Here is an 18,537-nt window from a genome sequence, read left to right as displayed (position 1 = left end):
ATCTGGGACTGAGGGTCTGGGCATTGAGACCTGTCCTACTGACTCCTGCTGCAGCCTTATTCGATCACTTCACCAGTACTTGCCTCTAGTTCTCTTAATTAAATGTTTTGAGAGTGTCGCCCCCCGAGATGGATGGCTCCGCAGAGAAGTGCTGTGTCTCAGAGACAGAGCAAACACTGCTAATTTCTGGCCCTTTTGGGCCTTGCACGTTACTGTTCCCCACGTGGAATCTTTCACCATCAGCTTTGTTTTCATTCACCATATTGCAGTCGGGCTGCGATTAGCTCCTTTCATTCTCCTGAGCAGGGAAAATCCTACATCCTCCAAATCTACTGTAAAAAAAAAAAAAAAACCAAATCCAAATCTTTATCACTGCAGCATAACAGATTTCACATTCTTGAGCAGCATGTCCTCTGGAAGGCAGCTGCCTGCCTTCTCCAGAGATGAGGACAGCATTGAGCGTAGGTGTTGCATGTTTATAGAGAGACAGAACTGGCAGTTAAATTGTTTGAGTATGGCCAACTTAATGTCACCCAGCCTCAGTGTCTGGTGTTTGATAGCCTCATTATACACAGGCTGTTGATATGGCTGTAGTTTTATTCAGGGCTTTGTCACTCGACAGTAGTAGTGGGAAAATAAGGACTGTTTTCATGAGCCTGTGGCCAGCGAGGAGTGCATGGGTGTGAGTGTGACGTGGTGCTGATCTGCAGCCCTGGCCTGACAGTGCTGTAGGAGATATTGGCTGCATTTGGCTGCCTGCGGAGGGCTGCACCGCAGCAGGTAAGGGAGGAAATTATTGGAACCGGCCCTATAGCACCTATAGCAGCGCTGACGGGTCCACAGTGACTGTTTGGTCACGGCCACAGCTGGGGTTGCGTGAATGTCACCAGAGGCAGCTATGCAGGAGCAAGCCAGGTGGAGAAAGCCTATGGACTGGTGCTCCTTGGAGAAGCGGCTCTGCCGAACTGTGCTGACTTCTTTGCTTTACACTAAAAAGAGAAATAAAAGAGGCCAGTTTAACCACTGGAAACCTGATATTCGTGCTCCCATCTGATGCCTGCCGTAGCAATGGGATTTAGTGCTCAGTGTGCACATTGGCACGGGTGCCCCTGAGCTGCCTGCCAAGGCTCTGCTCGCCAGTGCCACATGCTGAGCCTAGAACTGGGGCGGGCTCGTGATCATCCCCAAATGACGCAGCTCCAGCGTGGGATGTCAGCGGGTGTCCTGCGATCCTCCCGTTGGAGCTGGGGCCAGTGCTGACATTTTCCATTACCAAAAGCATGGGCAGGGGAAGGTATTTTAAAAGTATTTTTAAACCTGTGCTCTTATGCACTGTTTCCCAAATTTTGGGTGAAGAAGAGAAGAGTCAGGGATTTGTGTTAGGCCGTATGGCTGCTGGAGCTTAGGAACAACAGAAGCATGACTCCCATTTGGGAGAAAAGGGGAGTAACACGGGCTAAGCTGATCACAGTCGGTGATGGGGTGCATGTGGGGAGGCGTGAGGAACAAAACACTGGTGCAGTGGATAAGGCATCTGTGTCCTCTCCTCTACTGAACCACTGCACTCCGTGCGTGCTTTTCTCTTGCCTGTCCTGTTTCACAACAGTGAATAAGGGATGTTTCCATTATAGGGGGATACAAGTGCACCACGTAGGTGTGGAAAGCACATGCCACTGCTCTTGAGTTCTGGGGAGAAAGTCCCGCGTGCCCACAAGTGCATCACAGCCAGGCATTCTCCTCCGCCCACGTGCAAAAAAAGCCCAGGGATCCCACCACAATGTTTGAGCCTCTGGACTGTTGGGAAATGTTTGCTGGCAGGAGGAAAAGCTCCTCTGCAGTTAGTCTCCAATGCAGCACGACATCTTTGTGAAGAATATAAAAAGGATGTAATTTTCTGGTGCTGTGTTTCTCCTGCTATAATTACTGCTTTTAATCATCTTATTACCTAGCAGAGAAAGGAGCGTAGGACTGTAGGTAGCAGCACATTGAGGTTTCAGGCTGTGTTTTTTCATGCTGTGCTTTGGGGCATTAGTATTACTTCCCTCGAGGACCAGCTCTCCCAGCAGAAAATTGAAAGCCACATGAAGAGGAAGTAGGAGAAACACAGCCGCAGCAGGGAGAGCCCTCCTCGCTTGACACTGCCGCAGCTGAGATCACCATCAGGTCAGGAGGCTTTGTCCAGGTGAGCTAATGAGGCATGAATGTCCCTCGTTACAGCAGCCCCAGCACTCCAGCACCATGTGTTGCCATGCGTTAGGGCAAAAAGCAGTGGCAGGAACAGAGGGATCTGAAACTTGGCACTACGGTGCTTTCCCGCTCAATATAAAGCAGCAAAAATGCCTCCTGCGGGATCCGTGCCAGCCTCGGGCTTGGAGCACCTGTGGTGTTCCTCGCTTGCTGGCCAGAGGAACAAAAGCAAACCCTTTTTCCCTGTTTTCTCCCCATCCTGAGTGAGTGCGTGCTCTTGCACACCTACGTCCATCTCAACAGTCCGGAGCAATCCTGGGCTCTCCACATCCTCCTGTGTCATGTAACCATGGCAAGTGGTTAAAGCATGAGCTGCCATCTTATGGGGTGCATGGAAGAGCTGGTAATGGCCTTTGCGACCGGCCTTATCTCACTGCCTCTGATACAGATGCACCCATGAATCATCATAAAATGTGGCACTGGGGGACACACGGACAGACTGACCACAGCGGCCACCTCCTACCCTCTGCTTATTTCCTGGAGCTTGAAAGCCGATTAAGAATCACTTACTTAAGCTGATGGGTTTCAAGTGATACTACCAGGGCAAACTGCTCTTTGAAATGCCCATTAAAGTTTCAATTTACATACCTTGCACAGAGCTGTAGGGCCAGGGTGTGAGCTGCTGGAATGACCTCTGTTAGCAGCCAGTCGGTTCATTAAATAGTAAAGAGCCGAGCAGTTTCCAGCTAAATAGCACACCGATTGTCCTTATTTCATTTCTTGTTTTTAAAGGAAGTATAAATTATTTACTAATGTGCTTAAATCCTTTAAGTGAATCCAAGCAGTGAAGAAAAATCTCGTTTACCAGGGCAGATGCCGAAAGGAAAGTGTAAAGAGTGAGGGACCCATTTGTGAACAGCCACTAAAACGCTGCCAACAATTTATCAGATTTAACGGAGGTAATGGGCCAGGATTATCATGGAGTCAGGCTGGTGGGGCAGACTTCCGTGCTTCAGTAATGGCTTGGTGATTGCTGCAATTTGTGCACTAAGTCCAGAGAATTTCTGGTGCAGAACTTCTGTGTTTGGCCATTTATAAGTTTAGGGGTGTTGATTTTAAAGCCCTGTGACTCGAAAGCTTTAACCACATTCTCACATGTGCGCAAGTCTCCTCCTGGAGATTCACACCCATGTTTCCAGAGCCCCATTTCACTAAAGCAGAGTTACTCGTCTTTAGCTGCTTCTGCTGCAGTTTCAGTCCTGCTCTGGGATTCCTTTAGCCAGCTGCAGGGAAGGAGACAGGATGGGGGCAGCTGAATGCTTTCTCTGCCTGGAACCACGGTGCCCTTTCCCCTCCCTGTCCTGCAGGATCACGCCGCCTTCCACAGCTGCTGGAAGGTTTGCTGCACTTAGTCCCCCATGTTCTTGCCAGGCCAAGAAACAGAAAATCCCCCTGCCCGTGAAATGTTTACAAAAGGCCTGTAAACGCGGCCCTGACTCCCAGTCCTTCTGGCTGTGCTTCCACTCCATCTCACCCCATTCTGATGGCTTCCTCGGGCTGCTCCACGCGGGAAGGGGCTCGCCAGACTTGGGCTCCCCATAAGGCAGCCGGCTCCATGGGGGCAGAACACATTTCTCAGGAACTTTTCCAGAGCTGCCAAAGAGTTGTGAGTAACTCGGTGAGGGGATTTATAACAGACATGGCAATTCAACTCGAACAGTAGCAGCTGCTCCAACTGCAGCAATCAACTATAATACTCCAGCTCTTGCAATAAAACTCCCATCTGAGTCAGACTTTACAAACGCTTTACAACTGGTGCTTGCAATTCATCATACCTCTACTTGAATTACTTTCCAGGACTGGTCTCCATTCATTTAATGCAAACTGTCTCATCTTGTCCATCTCTACCCTGGGTTTCATTTTCCACAGTTACTTGCTGGGAAAATGCATGAGCTCTGTGGTGCCTCTGGTGAAATTGCTGCTTGTAGGGATGGTGATTTGGATGTTTTTCTTCTCTAGGTCTCCAGCTCCTGTACAAAAAAGATGGTGCAACATGGGCTTAACTTCGAGCATTGACCTTGGTCTTGTTTCTTAGTGTCACAGCAGGGCCTGAGAGCTTTGGATGGGGGTCAGGCTCTCGGGAGTGGGGGACAGGCAGGATGGCCCACTTTTGGGACCCTGATGACGACCATGGCCCAGTTCTGGGATCCTCACAGGACACAGCAGTATCCTACAGACACAAGGTCTTGTGCCCTGTCTTGTCGCCTGGCTCTCATCCTGGCTGGGCAGAACTGACAGAAACAAGTCTGAATGATGTCTGAACAGATACTCGTCCGAGTAGGTATTTTGGATTGCTCATGCTCAAATTACTCTGATTCAGGGCAATGGCTTCTTTTGCAGTGAAACACTCCACGAGGAGGTTGCTCAGCAGCCTCCATTAGAGACGTGAAGAGAGCTTCTGCCCTGGGCTGCTTCTGTGTGTGATCCTGCTCCCTCCTCTGGTCCTGGCAGCACTGGGCTGCCGTGATGTAGCTCCCAGCCTGCAGCAGGGCCTTAGCTTGGGCTGGGGTTTCTGCTCTGTGAACATTTCCCACAGCAGATGTTCACCCCTGGGACCACCCCACTGCAGGAGAGCTTCCTCACTACTGAGAAGTGTGGTTGGGAGCTGACTGGTGTAAGTGTGGTTTTTTTTCTCCTCCTTTATACAATTTAGTTATTTCTGTAATAGTGATCATCACCTTTCTTGCTGCTGGGGGCAGCTGTTTCCTTGCAGAAGTGATCTTGGTCCTCCACAGCTCCTCCTTGCTGTTCCTCAGGCCTGCAGGTGACTGGGGTCCGGTGACCCCTGTACTGGCCTTTAGTCCAGTATCACAGGTCCAGGAGTCTCTGTCCCAACAACATGGGGCTTTAGTACACCATCGTGCTGGGAACAGCCAGCCCTGGGGAGCCCATCTGTTAGAAACCATCTAACAGCCTCAGTCAGTAGATTTACATCCAGACAGCTCCCTCTGAGCAGCCCCCGCCTTTCCTTTAGCACCAGCTCCATCTCCTGCTGCCCCCAGCTGCAAGGAGAAAAGCCCATCTACTGTGAAAGGAATATTTTTAGAGGCAGGAGTGACATGCCTCCTACACCCCAAAAAGCTTTTGGGGGAAAGAGGTGCACCCTCAGAGCCAGAGCTCAGAAGAGAGTCCATAGTGAGGAACACACTCTCAGGGGGCTCTTTCAGGGTCTGCCGTGGATGGAGACAAGGCCTCTGCTGAGGCTGTCGAAATCCCCCCATAGCATGGCCCCAAGGACTGCGCCACGGCTTGTTTTCAGAGGGAGAGAAATCAAGAAACAGGCTCCTGCAAGGGAGGTTTCTGAACTGCTCAGGCATATCCAGAGAGGTGACAGGGGCTGGCCTGGGCAGGGACACAGTTTGTAACCCAAAATCCCACACCCATCTGAGCTCAAGGGATTACAGGGATGAGATTTTACCTCACCTCTCTCCTTCTCTCGAAATTCAGTTTGCATCTTGCTTTGTGAGCGCAGGTGGAAGAGGCTGCACCGGGCCACAGCTGCCCGGTGTCACTGGGGGATGGCTGTCTTGGCACAGCGGGAAGGAGCAGGCCCTGTGTTTCTGCCTGTACTGATGTGTCTGGGGGCAGTTTTGATGACCCTGAGGCTGTTCCCTGATGCTTTCTTCCTTTGCAGAGCCAGCATGGTCCCTGGGTGCCTGCAGGATCTCCCTGCAGTGCCGGCATTATTTTGCCATGTGAAAGCACCAGCAGTGGCAGTTGGGGACCTTCCCAGGCAGGACATTTGCTCCTGATGTAACACTTTACCATCACACGCAGAAAGCACCGGGTATCCCAAAATCCAGCATGCCTACAAGCCAGGAAAGCCGCTGGCTGTCCTGGCCCCTTCACTGTGAAGGGCTGCCAGCCCCTCCCGGATGCTCTGAACAGGAGCCAGGTTCCCGGGGAGAAAACGCTGGGATGCCGGCTTAATTGAGCCTGTGCAATGGCCTTCGGCTGCCATAAACCATGTTGCTGTCTGGGCAATGAAAGGAGCTGGGGGGAGGCAGGCCAGCTCCCGATTCCCGAACCTGCTCCAAGCCAGCATCCCCCACAGCGAGGAAACCTGCCGCTAACCCCCGGCACCTGCAAGGGGACCTCAGCAGGGGCACAAAGGGGGTCCCTGGTGCTGCCAAATCCCACATCTGGGGGTAATATCCCTCCCGTGCATCCCCTGCTTTTGCTGCTCCTCATGGCTGTGAAAGGGAACCCATTTTGAAGTGCAGATCCAAGCAAGAGGATTTTGCAAGAGGAGATCCAAGCGCTGCATGCCAGAGTGGGAGCAGCAGCAGGGTTTTTAATGCCAACTGGGGGCAGGTGGGATGTCAAGGATGCCCACCCTGTGCCAGGGAGCTAGGTGGAGGGTCATGATCGAAGCTGTAGCTGGTGGCATCCATCGTTGTGGCAGCCTACAGGGACTAACCTCAGGTGCTGGGCAGTGGAGTGAGGCCAGGCTCTGCAACAGAAGTGGCACCACTGGCACATTCCTGGCCACCCCTGTTTATCCCAGGGGACTGCCTGGTGCTCAGAGGATGAGGAAGCCAGGGAGGATGCTCTGGGGATGCAGCTGGGGACCTTTTGCTTTTGCTGCAGCAACCCCAAGGCGTTTTCCATCCTCCTGGGCCTTGAGGACAGAGAGCATTCACTGGACATGCTCCATTCCCAGCCGTGAGGCAGCTCCTGGCCTCTCATGGCTGGTGGTGGGGAAGTGGGGGACAGTGGGGCTGCAATCCTCAAGGGGGACACCCCTTCCCCTACTGTCTGGCCCCAGAAATCTGAGTGACAGCCACCCCCATCACAGGGTTTACATATAGTCCCAGGCATGCTGCAGATCCAAGCCACCGACTGGCCCCACTGCGGGCTGGGAAGCCACCAGGACCCTTCGAAACAGCTGGACCAGACTTGAGCTCTCAGAGATGAGGGGTGTGGGCACATCACAGCCTTTTCGAGATGCTGCTGGTCTCCATTTTGGCAGGGATAAAGTGAAAATGAACTCATCCCCATTTGGCTGCAAACAGCATCTCAGAGCATCACCACGTATCTCTGGGAGCCGTACAGGCTGGGTCAGGCTGCAGCTGGGCACAGCCAGAGCTGAGGGAGGAATCCCACGTTGCTATTTGTGGAAGGGACTGAAATGTTCCTGGCTGTGGAGGCAGCTTGGAGCCCACTGGCTTAGCTGGGCCATGTCTAGGGGGGAGAGGGGACATTCCCTTGCTGCCTAACACCACTGAGGCCCCTGCTTTGTGCCAGGGTGCAGCTTGACCCTGGCTCCGGTTGTCGATGCTGACCCCGAAATGCTGACACAACACATAGTTTCTCCTTAATAGGGCATGCAAAAGGCAATGCACGTCAGGGCCAGGCTTTTTGCTAATGTTGTGTCTTTCCCTGTCTTTGTATGATCCAGAAATACATTGGTTGAGTCTCTCCTGGGTAAACTCAGCCTCAAAAAAACCCCACGATGATCTTGGGCAGATACTTCCTGCTCTGGCAGTACTGTGGTCCCAAGCTGGAAAGCAGCAAACAGAGTGGGTTTTGTGCAGGTTAGGAGAGTCTTTCCTTAAAAATTATTTGCAGCCTTGATCAGTAGGGTCTTGGGCTTGGATCCCTGCACAGACATCCTCAGCTCCTGGCCACTTCTCCAAAGCCAGCATCTGATAGTTTGGCGTTACCCTGGGGTGAGGACCTCAAACACAGATGTCCCCTCAACTTGCCATAGTGCTGGGACCATGGGTTCCCAAAGTGCCACCCCGAACCTGACCACCTTTGTGGTCTTCTGAGGAAATCGTTCCTGCCTGGCCCCATCCCCCCTGCTGTAATTTGCTGCCCTCTCCTTGGTGCTCACAGGCTGCTGTGGAGCTGGGCTGGAGCAGGGAAACGAGCAGGGCTTTAAATAACCTCCTCTAAAATATATGTGTTTGTGTTGGATCGTTTCTGGGAGCTGGTTGACAGCCGGGCTCCAGAAATTGTGGGATGGGACAAGGAGGAGGGGGAGGAAGGCGCAAGGGGTGAGGGAGGAAAGAGGAGAGCTCTAAGCCTCTTTGCTGCCAGGGAAAATGCGATACTGCATCATGCTGGAAGAGAAAATGAAAGCTGTCCTCGGAACTGAGACTTCTCCTGCTCATCTTGTGTCACAGTGATGGGCTAGGGAAAGGTCACACATGCACTTGTGCGCGTTTGTGTCCAGTGCAGAAATGCTGTGCCGCTCAGACCTATGGTCCAGATGGATTAGGGATGCTTGGGGCATATCTCTGGCCTGTTGGCTTTAGTATCTCCTCATAAGGTGGCTAGCCCGTCACCTTATCCTACCTGCTTTAAGTTCTGGGATTCCTCCTGAAGTCCCTTGCAGCTCTGCCACAGCTCCATGCAGCCCAACGGCCCCAGCTCTTCTGGAGGATAAGACTTAGTGGGATCCCCTGAGGGGTCAGTTCCGAAAGCACGGTGAGGAGCAACCTGAAGATGGGAGGACAGAAGTTAGGGTGCCTTACACCTAGGCCAATTTGTTGCAGATACAGGCTTGGAGGAAGTGTCAGCAGAGATTTATATAGCACTGGGAAGAGACCAGCACCTCTTCTGCCACCTGAACAATGAGCTGGTTTTGTCTACTGTGTCCAGGGATGCAGATGGAGAAGACTAGAGGAGCTCACAGAGTGCCTAAACAGGTATTTCTGTCCACGCTAAATCAGCCCGGTCTAAGCCCTGCACCCTCAGTGCCCCTCAGATCCATCCGTGGTCAACCTGGCTCCAGTCCGCCACAGCCCCAGTCCCCGGGGCAGAGACTGGGAGATCGATGGAGCTGTGGCTCTTAATTTTGGCCAAGAGGAAGCGCCTGTTGAGAACAGTACTGCTGGGGTCCGTGGACAGTAACTGGCACTTGAGGAGCACGAAGATGAAAAGAGAGAGAAGGATGGGGCCACCAGAGCTTGCTGAGGTTGGTGTGTTTTGGCAGCCAGAGAGAGAGGGAAGAGAGTGGAAGCAGAGGACAGCAGGCACAATCAGAGCAGGAAAGGGGAGTGGGGGTGAGGGACAGCATGTCCTGCTATGTCCCTTCTCTCTGAAGAGACCACAGCTCTCTGCAGAGGGAGGGGAGAGGGGTGGCAGGGTGGTAGGTGTAGGACAGCCAAGGTTGGACAGGCCCAGAGAGAGGGGAAGGAGTTGGTCAAGGCAAGGTCATGATGGCTGGACACACAGAAGTGAGAGAAAGGTGTCTGGGGACAAGAGAGGACACAAATCCCTCACTGGCAGCAGCTGTCCTTGCAAAGTAGACTGTGAGCTGCTCCGGACAGGCTCTGTCTCATCGGTGCTCCGCCATCCCTCAAATCCTGGACAAATGAATCCCTGGGGGAGAGGGAAGAGGGAGGAGAGGAGAGACACGAAGCTTTCCCTCCGTGGAAACTGTCTCCACTGACATCTAGTGGCAAACCAGGCCTTTCCCTGGCAAGGCGAAGAGGAGAGCTGGCTCCTTCAGGCACAGCCGACTCCCCGCTGCTCCCCATGGGCCATGCTGGGGTGGGTGTTTGAAGGAGAGGTGTTTTACCAGCGCTGTACTGGTCATACTGGTATTTCTTGCATAGTTTGCCTGCCTACACCTTAACAAGGCAGCAAAGCAGTGCCAAAAAAATCACAGGCCCCAACACACCATCATTGGTACAGTGACACTGTTAACGGGGCCCCGGTGGGGTATGGCCCAGGAGGTGACATGGGCCAAACCTCGAGAGGTGTTGAGATGTGGTGACCCTGTTTGGGAGAGAGCTTAAACAGCTGGATGAGGGCTGGGCCATGTCAGACAGCCTCACCCGTGCTCCTAGATGGATTCAGAGTGGGTAGCAGAGGTCCCACTCCGCTCTGTCCTCCCTTCAGTGGTTGGTACCAGCTCCAGAGCAGAGGTGCCTTCTCCACCTTGCTGTTCCCAGAGTGATGCTAATTGCTGCCTGGCACATTTATGGGGACCTGCTCTTTGCTCATCAACTTCGCACAACTTGAGCAGCCCAGCCCGAAATGGAGGCAGTGTGGGAGATGGCTGCCAGGCAGACCAGCCTGTGGCAATGCCTCTTGGTGGGGCAATCGGGGCCATCAACTGTCTAATTTTGAACATTGGCCCTAACCTGCAATCCGCTACTGTCAGCTACCTACAAACAAGAGAGCAGCCGTGCTGGTTCAGAAGTAATCTAGTCCAGAGTTTCTTTCTGTAGCCAAAACCCCAAAGGAAACAAAATACAACAAACCTGTTTGCAGCAAACACCCACCCTCCCACTGCCTTCACCTGCCCTTTGCGGGAGGACTATGAACAGTCACACCCTGCCCACCCTCCTGAAGCTTCTGTGGGTTGGTAGATCTTGACCACATTTTATCTTTCCCAGGTTGAGTCCCAACCTGCACAGTTTACTTCACAGAGAAGTGCTCCCGAACTGGTCAGCTTCTCTGCTGCCCTGCTCTGCCCCTCTCCCAGGTCTCCTTCACACTTTTGGAGAAAGAGGACCAGATGTACCCAGTGGGCACACCACGGAATTATTTACAGACCCATGAAATGATTGTCTCTTTTTTCTTCTTCTTTTTTTTTTCTCTCCAATAATTCTAACATTTAATTTCTTCTTTTGTTGCACAGTTCCCTGCAGCATCCATGTAAGGAGCAAAGCTGTGCAATGCCCCTGCCTTCGCCCATGGTTGCTTCGTTTCTGTAAAGCCTCTGGCAAGGTTTTCCAAGAGAAGCCTTACAAAAAGCCAAGCAGCTTATCTCAACCTTTTTTGTCCTTATCCCTGTATCTTCTGGCTCCCTTCTGGGAGGTCTGCAAGGCAGGACTTCCCTTTGCTGACTCTTCCCAAAGAGACTATATTTACCCACTAGCGTCCAGGTATTTTCATGCATCACTTCCTCCCATTATTATTATTATTTCTAATCGAAATGTCACAACCAAATCCCTGTAATCCCCTACAATCCCTAAATCATTCTAAAAATCGCTGCTTTCCCCATTTTTGGCTACCACAGAAGTTTCAAGCGAGAATTTCAAGTGAGAGTTTCAAGCTGTTACTAATTTAACCCAGTGCCCACACTGTAGAGGTGATGATTGCATCATAGGAGAAAAAATAAACCCACAGAAGATCTGTCCTGGAACTGCAACTGTCCTATTTACTGAATCATTTGTCTTTCAGCAAGGACCACAGCCCTGTTGCTCAAGATGCTGTACACACTGTAGGGAAGACCTGCAATACCTTTAGGTTTAGTTAGCTATTGTCTGTATCTACAGTTAACTATACATTGTTAACAGTTACTGTTAAAATTTGAATAAAGCAGCAAATTACTGGATACAGTATTCTCTGGCGGCGAAGATCCCTGATGTTTCCCTGGAAATAACCAAATAGCCTGTATGTGAATTTTCACACCTTTTTCCCGACGGGAGTTTCCTTCATTAGTGAATACCTTAAAAAACCCAAGGTTTAAATTACAGAAGCAACCTGTTAGAGAGGGGCTCTGCTGCTCCCCTCACCTCCTGCTAGCCCGCCGGCTGCGCTCCCCTCACACCGGGGCTGGCCGGCCGCAGTACTGTGAGGGAAGGGCCTCTTTCCCACCACAGCAAGGCTCCAGGTAGAAAATGGGGCTGAATTATCATGCTGCTAACTCCTGCACCCATTACATATCTCTTTCACCGCCTTTTTCAATGCCGGCTGTAGGCGTTCACAGCAGCCTGCCCGGGCACTGACAGCGCTAGCAGCGGGAAGCCTCCCCAAGATGGCGGCGTGTCCGGGCACCGGAAGGACTACATTTCCCATCGGCCCCCGTTCGCCCGGCCACGTGATACCGCCGGCCCAATGGGACACCACGGAAGGCAGATATAGCACGCCCTCAGGTGCTGGAACCCTCCTTTCCGCCGGGCGGCGCGGCTCAAGATGGCGGTGCAGATCTCCAAGAAGCGCAAGGTGAGGGCGGCGGCCCGCCGAGCTGCGGCTGCGGGGCACTTCCATATCGGCGGCGTCACGCCCGGAGCGGCCCCGGGCCTCACCGGGGTGAAGCAGCGGCGAGGGGATGGCGGCGGATGCGGGAGGATGGCGGCGGATGCGGATCGGAGGCCCGGCGGGGAACATGGCGGCGGGAGGCCGGGGTGAGGGAGCGCGCGGGGCGGGAGGGAGCCGTGATTCCCCCCCGGGCCTGTGTGGGGCTTGCACGGGGCTCTGGGCTTGTGTGCACGGGGGAGACAGGTTGAGGTTGTGCGTGGGGATGCGGAACGCTGCTGAAAGCTGCTGAACTTACTTAGTTTTTCTAATTTTTTTTTTTTTTTTTTTGTAGTAGTAGTAGGTAGTAGTAGTAGAAGTTTGGGTTTAGTGACTCCCCGCTTCTGTGGGCCGGCAGGGCTCTTGCCTGTCTGAGAGAGGGAGGGAGGCCTGGGGCCTGTGCCCTGTCACGGTGGAAGCTAGAGCCCTAGCAACAGGCCCTTGTGGGGCTGGTAAAGGGATTTGATCCCTGTATTTATTTTATTTTATGTAAACTCATACCCGAATCAGAGTACCACCGCGAGACGTAGCAGCGAGCTATGATTTCAGCCTTCAGCACGAAGTGTAGCTGTGGCGAGGTGTGGAGCAGGCAGTGGTGTAGGCTCCTGCTACAACGGAATTGTCTCTGGGAACTTAAGGGAGGATGCTTTTTATTGCTCCCCACTGCTGCTTCCTCTTCGTGGGGGGAGAAACTGCTGGTCTGCATGATGTTCCCAGGGATGAATTGCACCCAGACTCAAAATGTGAAAATCTTATGTTCAGGCTGCGCTCTTCAACAGAGCTTGACTTTGTCCGTTTGTTTTTTAGTTTGTTGCTGACGGTATCTTCAAAGCTGAGTTGAATGAGTTTCTGACTCGTGAACTGGCTGAAGATGGGTACTCTGGAGTAGAAGTGCGAGTCACTCCAACCAGGACTGAGATTATCATACTTGCCACCAGGTAACTGAGATGCTGCTGTTGACTAACTGTGCAAGGCTGTAAGGGAGGCTGCTGGAGGCTGGAGTGGTAGATGACATTATAAGGAACCTACTTGGGAAAGAGATCCTGAAGTGATCTTTAGTGATACAGCAGTGTTACAACCTTTGAACTAATTTAGATGTTCAGCCTGGAAGCATTTTGGGATGATTACAGGCCCGGACTTGGAGGCATTTTTCTCAGTCATACTGCGCTTTTTTTCTTCCAGAACTCAGAATGTCCTGGGTGAGAAGGGGCGTCGCATCCGGGAGCTGACAGCTGTTGTGCAGAAGCGGTTTGGATTCCCTGAGGGAAGTGTTGAGGTAAAACTGTCTCTGTTAAAACAGTAGCAAGCAGGTTGTGCAGTTGGTTCTGTGCACTGTCTGGATGGTGTCAGCTGAAAGGCAGTTTGACTTGGAAGATAATTTGGGGCATGTTTTATCTATTCTTACAAAACTCTCTTGCACTGAAGTACAAAAAGCATTATTGTTTGTGGTATTTTGAAGTGCTGTTGCTTTGGCTGGTTTTCTCTGATTTCCCAGTAAGTAGGATGCAGACAAAACTTTTTAAACTTCTCTGTAAATATTTTGCAGGGGATGTTGCTTTCCCAATATTGAAGTGAGAAGCTTGTCTTAACAACGTAATGTTTGTTATTCATGTGTTAGCATTACCTTTATTGAATTCATGATGTTTCTGTCCTTACAGAGAAACTGTTCTGGTGCAAATATTTGAGATATTTGAATGTAATACTGTAATGAAATAAACAGTGAAGTGACACACCATTAATTTCTGATATTTTAATGTTTGGAACCTGGTGTCCTTACTAGTACTTCCCTGTCAAACAAATCAGGGGTGGGGGGGAATGTGTGATCTGGGGTGGTGCTCATAGTTACACTTGCTGGGCCAGTGTTGCTGGATCACATTATACGGTGAATTTTGCTGATGATCTCCAGCAAATGCTTAAACATACTGAATGGCACAAGCCCTCACAAAGCACAGCATGATCTGTCAGCTCTAGGAATATAGTGTGCCTGATTTTGAATGTCAGCTTCTTCTGACATACCAGACTTTGGCCTCTTGGAGAGGTTAGATTTAATACTCTCCTAGCTCACTCTCCTAGCTTTCAAAAATCAAACCTTTTATTAGGTTTGATTTTAATACTTAAGCAAACTGATGTAACTGATATTTTGCAGAAACCATGTCTTAAGTGAAGTTCTTGTGACGGTCTGGATACCTCTCTGCAGTGATACCTAATGTTTTGGGGCTGTTTGAAGCAGCAGCTCTTTGAGACTGCGCCATGGATGTGGCTTCTGACTTTCAGTGAAGTGTCATCAGTGTGTCTCAGCTCTGCCAGGAGTAGGAGACAGGCACCATATGTATTAAGGGTGTGTCGTGTACAAGGATGAAGCTTCTGCATGCAAATGTGGAAAGACTAGCTGAACCGAGTGTAGATAGTGGAGCATAGAGTAGTACAAAGCTCCAGTTCTGTGAAATTAAAACTATCTTGAAGTAGAGCCCTGTTTCTGAGTTTACTTCTTTTCCTTTGTAGCTCTATGCCGAGAAGGTGGCTACGAGAGGTCTGTGTGCAATCGCTCAGGCAGAGTCCCTACGGTACAAGCTGCTGGGAGGTTTAGCAGTGCGTCGGTGAGTAGAGCAAATAGAGTGTGATGGCATAGTGAAGAATTCAAATACTATTTCAGGAAAACTCCTTGCCAACCCATCTGTAGTTTGAAAATTTAACCTAGTAATGCTGCACTTAGAGAGGGCAGTTCGTATTTTTGACAGTTTGTACACAGTTGAAGGAGGTATTTGCTAGATAATGTATGTTATGCGTAAAAGTTGAAGTCTTTAGAGTCTTGGATCAGATTACAAGTTGTCTGACTGGTGTGCATAAAGCTTGCATTTGGGGTTTTTTTTGTGAATGAATAGGTGGAGGACTGAAACACTACTTCAGACCTTCTTGCTGAGCTGTAGCTCATCAAGTGACAGTGACCTTGCTTCTCAGATCCCTTCTGTGATGATAAGATGACGAGTCAGAAAAGTGGGTGGCTCTTGTTGCAGTACCTCTGCAGTGCCATGTTCTGTGATGCTGTGGGTGGTTCTTCAGCAGGAGCATCCTCTCATCATTGAATGATTTAGAGGCATTTGTCTGAGAAGGGCTGAGGAGCTGCACTCCTGACATGGGTGTATTGGCCACCTTCAGCTGTGGAGCTGCTTTTGTGTCACAAAGAAGGTGTGCCTGTCACTGTTTCCACCACCTTACAAGGACCATAAGTCACAAGGGTTTTCTTAGGCTGGGTTTGACAGTGCTAAAACGGTGTGAAGATTTTTGCTGCTTTGAGTAACATTAACAGAGCTTTGGTTGCACGGGTGTGTGTTCAGAAGACTTTACAAACAAAAGTTCAAGTGTGATTGCCTGTGCTTGAAATTGGGGTAAAATGCCTCTGTGGAACCATGTAGATTTGGCAGAGTGGGAGTAATGCTGTGCCTGCTCTCTTCTTGCAGAGCCTGCTATGGTGTCCTTCGCTTCATCATGGAAAGTGGTGCCAAGGGTTGTGAGGTGGTTGTGTCTGGCAAACTTAGAGGTCAGCGTGCCAAGTCCATGAAGTTTGTAGATGGCTTGATGATCCACAGTGGAGACCCCGTGAATTACTATGTTGACACAGCTGTGCGTCACGTCCTTCTCCGGCAAGGTGAGTGGCTGAGATGCAGATCCCTTTGCAGCTCTGTTGATTTCCTTCTCTGGGTTTTCAGAGTCCAAAGTTGGAAGTGTTCGAAGCCAGGCTGGATGGGGCTTTGAGCGGCCTGGTCTAGTGGAAGGTGCCCCTGCCCATGGCAGGGGCTTAGAACTAGGTGATATTGAAGGTCACTTCTGACCCAAACCATTCTGTGATTCTAAGATCTCAACTCCTGGCATCCTGTGCCTGCAGGTTGGACGTTTCCTTCTGTCACCTGTGAGTGGCAACTCACATGATACTGATGCACCACGGATCCTGCAGAGTGGTTCAATTGTGCTGCTGCTAGTTGTTCTTACTGAAAATCTGTTATTTTCTTGGGCTTTTGCAACGAAGCTCTCACTGTGGAGTTTGCACATTACATCTGAAGTAGAACTTTATTTGTATTTGTGTATGAGAATGGGCAGTGGAGAAGGAAGGGGCCTTCAGCAGACAACAGGATTTTATGTAGTCATCCCAGGTCACCCACTTTTCTAGTGGTGGTGGCTGAATGTTTCCAGTTGAGAATGTGACTAGATTTTCTAGATACTCTCACTTGTATCCTGTGGCCAGTTACAAAACAACTTGCAAATGAAACACACATTGACTTGAGTTGTAAGAGCTGTTGGCAGTTTAGATTCTGGCTTTCTTGGCTCTTAGGGGTAGGCAGGCAGAACACAGGTGTTACAAGACCCATGAAAAAGCAAGTGTCAGACAGTTTTCCCCCATAGCTGCGCCCTGGCAAGTCTTCCCAGCTAAACCAGCCAAGCCTGCTTACGCTTATCCTTCCTTCTGGTAAAACACAAATGCCTTACCCATCTTCAGTGGCTTTGGGTTACTTAATTACAGAACACCTGATGTGGGGATACTAGCATAGACAAAGCTATTTTTCACGTTCCCTTTGGTGATCATGCGATGACAAGTCAGAAAGGATGTCCTTGTGTCATTGCAGCCTGTTCAGTGCCATGTTCTGTGGTGCTGTGCTAAGGCTGTCCTGGGCAGGATGTCCTACTCATTGGATGATTTGGAGGCATTTGTCTGAGAAGGGATGCAAAAAAACCAGTGCAATTTCCCAGGAAAGTGAGCTGAGCTACCCCAGGAAGGACAGGGTTTAAAAGCAGGGATAGCATGACTTCAGAGTTAGCATGTTTTCATCGTAGTCCCAGGCTGTGCTTAGCAAAGGCAATGAATTGGATAAATGTAAACATGCTGATGTAAATTCACAGTAATTAGATTTTTAAGCTGTAACAAGTTTGTGTTGATCAGCTTGCATCTTCAGTGTTGTCAGGAGATGTTTTTGGTGCAGGTAGCATATTTTGCAACCTTGGGGCTTGTCCCTAGTGAATGTGTGGCTGATATTTCGTGTTGAATGAGCGTGTCTGTTTTCCTGTTGCTCTTCACAGGAGTACTGGGCATCAAAGTAAAGATTATGTTGCCCTGGGACCCAAGTGGAAAGATTGGCCCCAAAAAGCCTCTGCCAGACCATGTCAGCATTGTGGAACCCAAAGAAGAGATCTTGCCCACCACCCCCATTTCAGAGCAGAAAGGTGGCAAACCAGAACAGCCAGCTATGCCTCAGCCAGTTCCCACTGCGTGAGGGGTAAGTGCCTGAAGCAGTGGGAGGTGGGTTTGGTGAGGATCCATGTGGGGAAGGTGTCTGTCACCAAAAAAGCTGTCATGTAACTGGGGTACTGGGAAGAAAAGCTGCTGTGCTGCACCAAGTGCAGTGGTCAGCAGGATTGGATTGAGTGTTGCCATGGGCGAAGGGGGCATCTGCAAAGGCATGCCGCAAACCACCTAAGCACACCCTTCAGTGAAGATGAGATGACGAGTCTGAAAGGGAATATCCTTGTCCAAGTGCCCGGTTTCATGTTGTGTTCTGCAGCATGGATTTGGGGACCTTGGGTCACAATTTGAGTGACTTAGAGGCATTTGTCTGAGAAGGGTTCAGTGCCTTTGATGTTTTCACATTGTGCCACCTGCTGCCAGTGAATTGTCTCTGGGACAGGGTGTATATTTCTTAGATACTCCTCCCTCCATGGGATCTGGTTTGGGATAGACTTAGAAGCTGGTGATGTTCAGTACAACATGTAGGCTAGTTTTGTAAGTAAATAATCAAGGTTTGAAATCCTGTCTCCCTGAATGAGTAGCTTCTAAAGACAGAAACTGATAGCTTGAAATTGCCTGAGACCTGCTTGGGGTTGTTCCCAGTGAAAATGTGCAACTTGCTGCTTCTGAAAGTTTTGCTCGCTTTCTCTTGAGAGCAGCAGGAGGCACAGGGCCTAAGGCCTCTTCCAGAAAGCCGCCTTTGCCACTAGTGAAAACCGGGCTGTGATGGTCTCTGACTGAAGCTAGCCCTGCGTGAACTGGGAGGGTTCAGGGTGTTTGCAGAGCTACGGTGAAACAAGGGAATCTGACTAGCAAGGTCTGCTCCTGTTGGGGAAAGGGGGATCATTGGCTAAAATGCACCAAGTTAGAGGTGCCATTTAATTCGAAAACTTGAAACTTGTTTATTAGTGGTTATGGGAAATGGTTTGCCACCATCTCACTTGGTATTTTGTTTTTTGTTGTAGGGTTTGTAACATCTGCAACCAGAAGCTTGACTGTCCTGAAAACATGTCTTAATAAAATCACAAAAGACA

At 50.5% G+C, this 18,537-nt stretch overlaps 1 protein-coding gene across 1 annotated transcript; it reads left to right on the top strand.

The window, feature by feature from the left end:
• Window positions 1-12,024: 12,024 nt before the first annotated feature.
• On the top strand, window positions 12,025-18,537 carry RPS3 (ribosomal protein S3). The gene is made up of 7 exons (XM_080374987.1): window positions 12,025-12,156; window positions 13,036-13,166; window positions 13,411-13,504; window positions 14,731-14,825; window positions 15,687-15,874; window positions 17,299-17,495; window positions 18,469-18,537. Exons 1-6 carry the CDS (start codon window positions 12,127-12,129, stop codon window positions 17,490-17,492), a joined length of 732 nt encoding a protein of 243 aa, XP_080231113.1. The 5' UTR covers window positions 12,025-12,126; the 3' UTR covers window positions 17,493-17,495; window positions 18,469-18,537.

The sequence above is a fragment of the Falco punctatus genome (assembly GCF_963210335.1).
Source record: "Falco punctatus genome assembly, chromosome: 2".
Taxonomy (NCBI): Eukaryota; Metazoa; Chordata; class Aves; order Falconiformes; family Falconidae; genus Falco; species Falco punctatus.
Note: the sequence above shows the minus strand (reverse complement) of the source record. Positions and strands in the feature narration are given on the sequence as shown.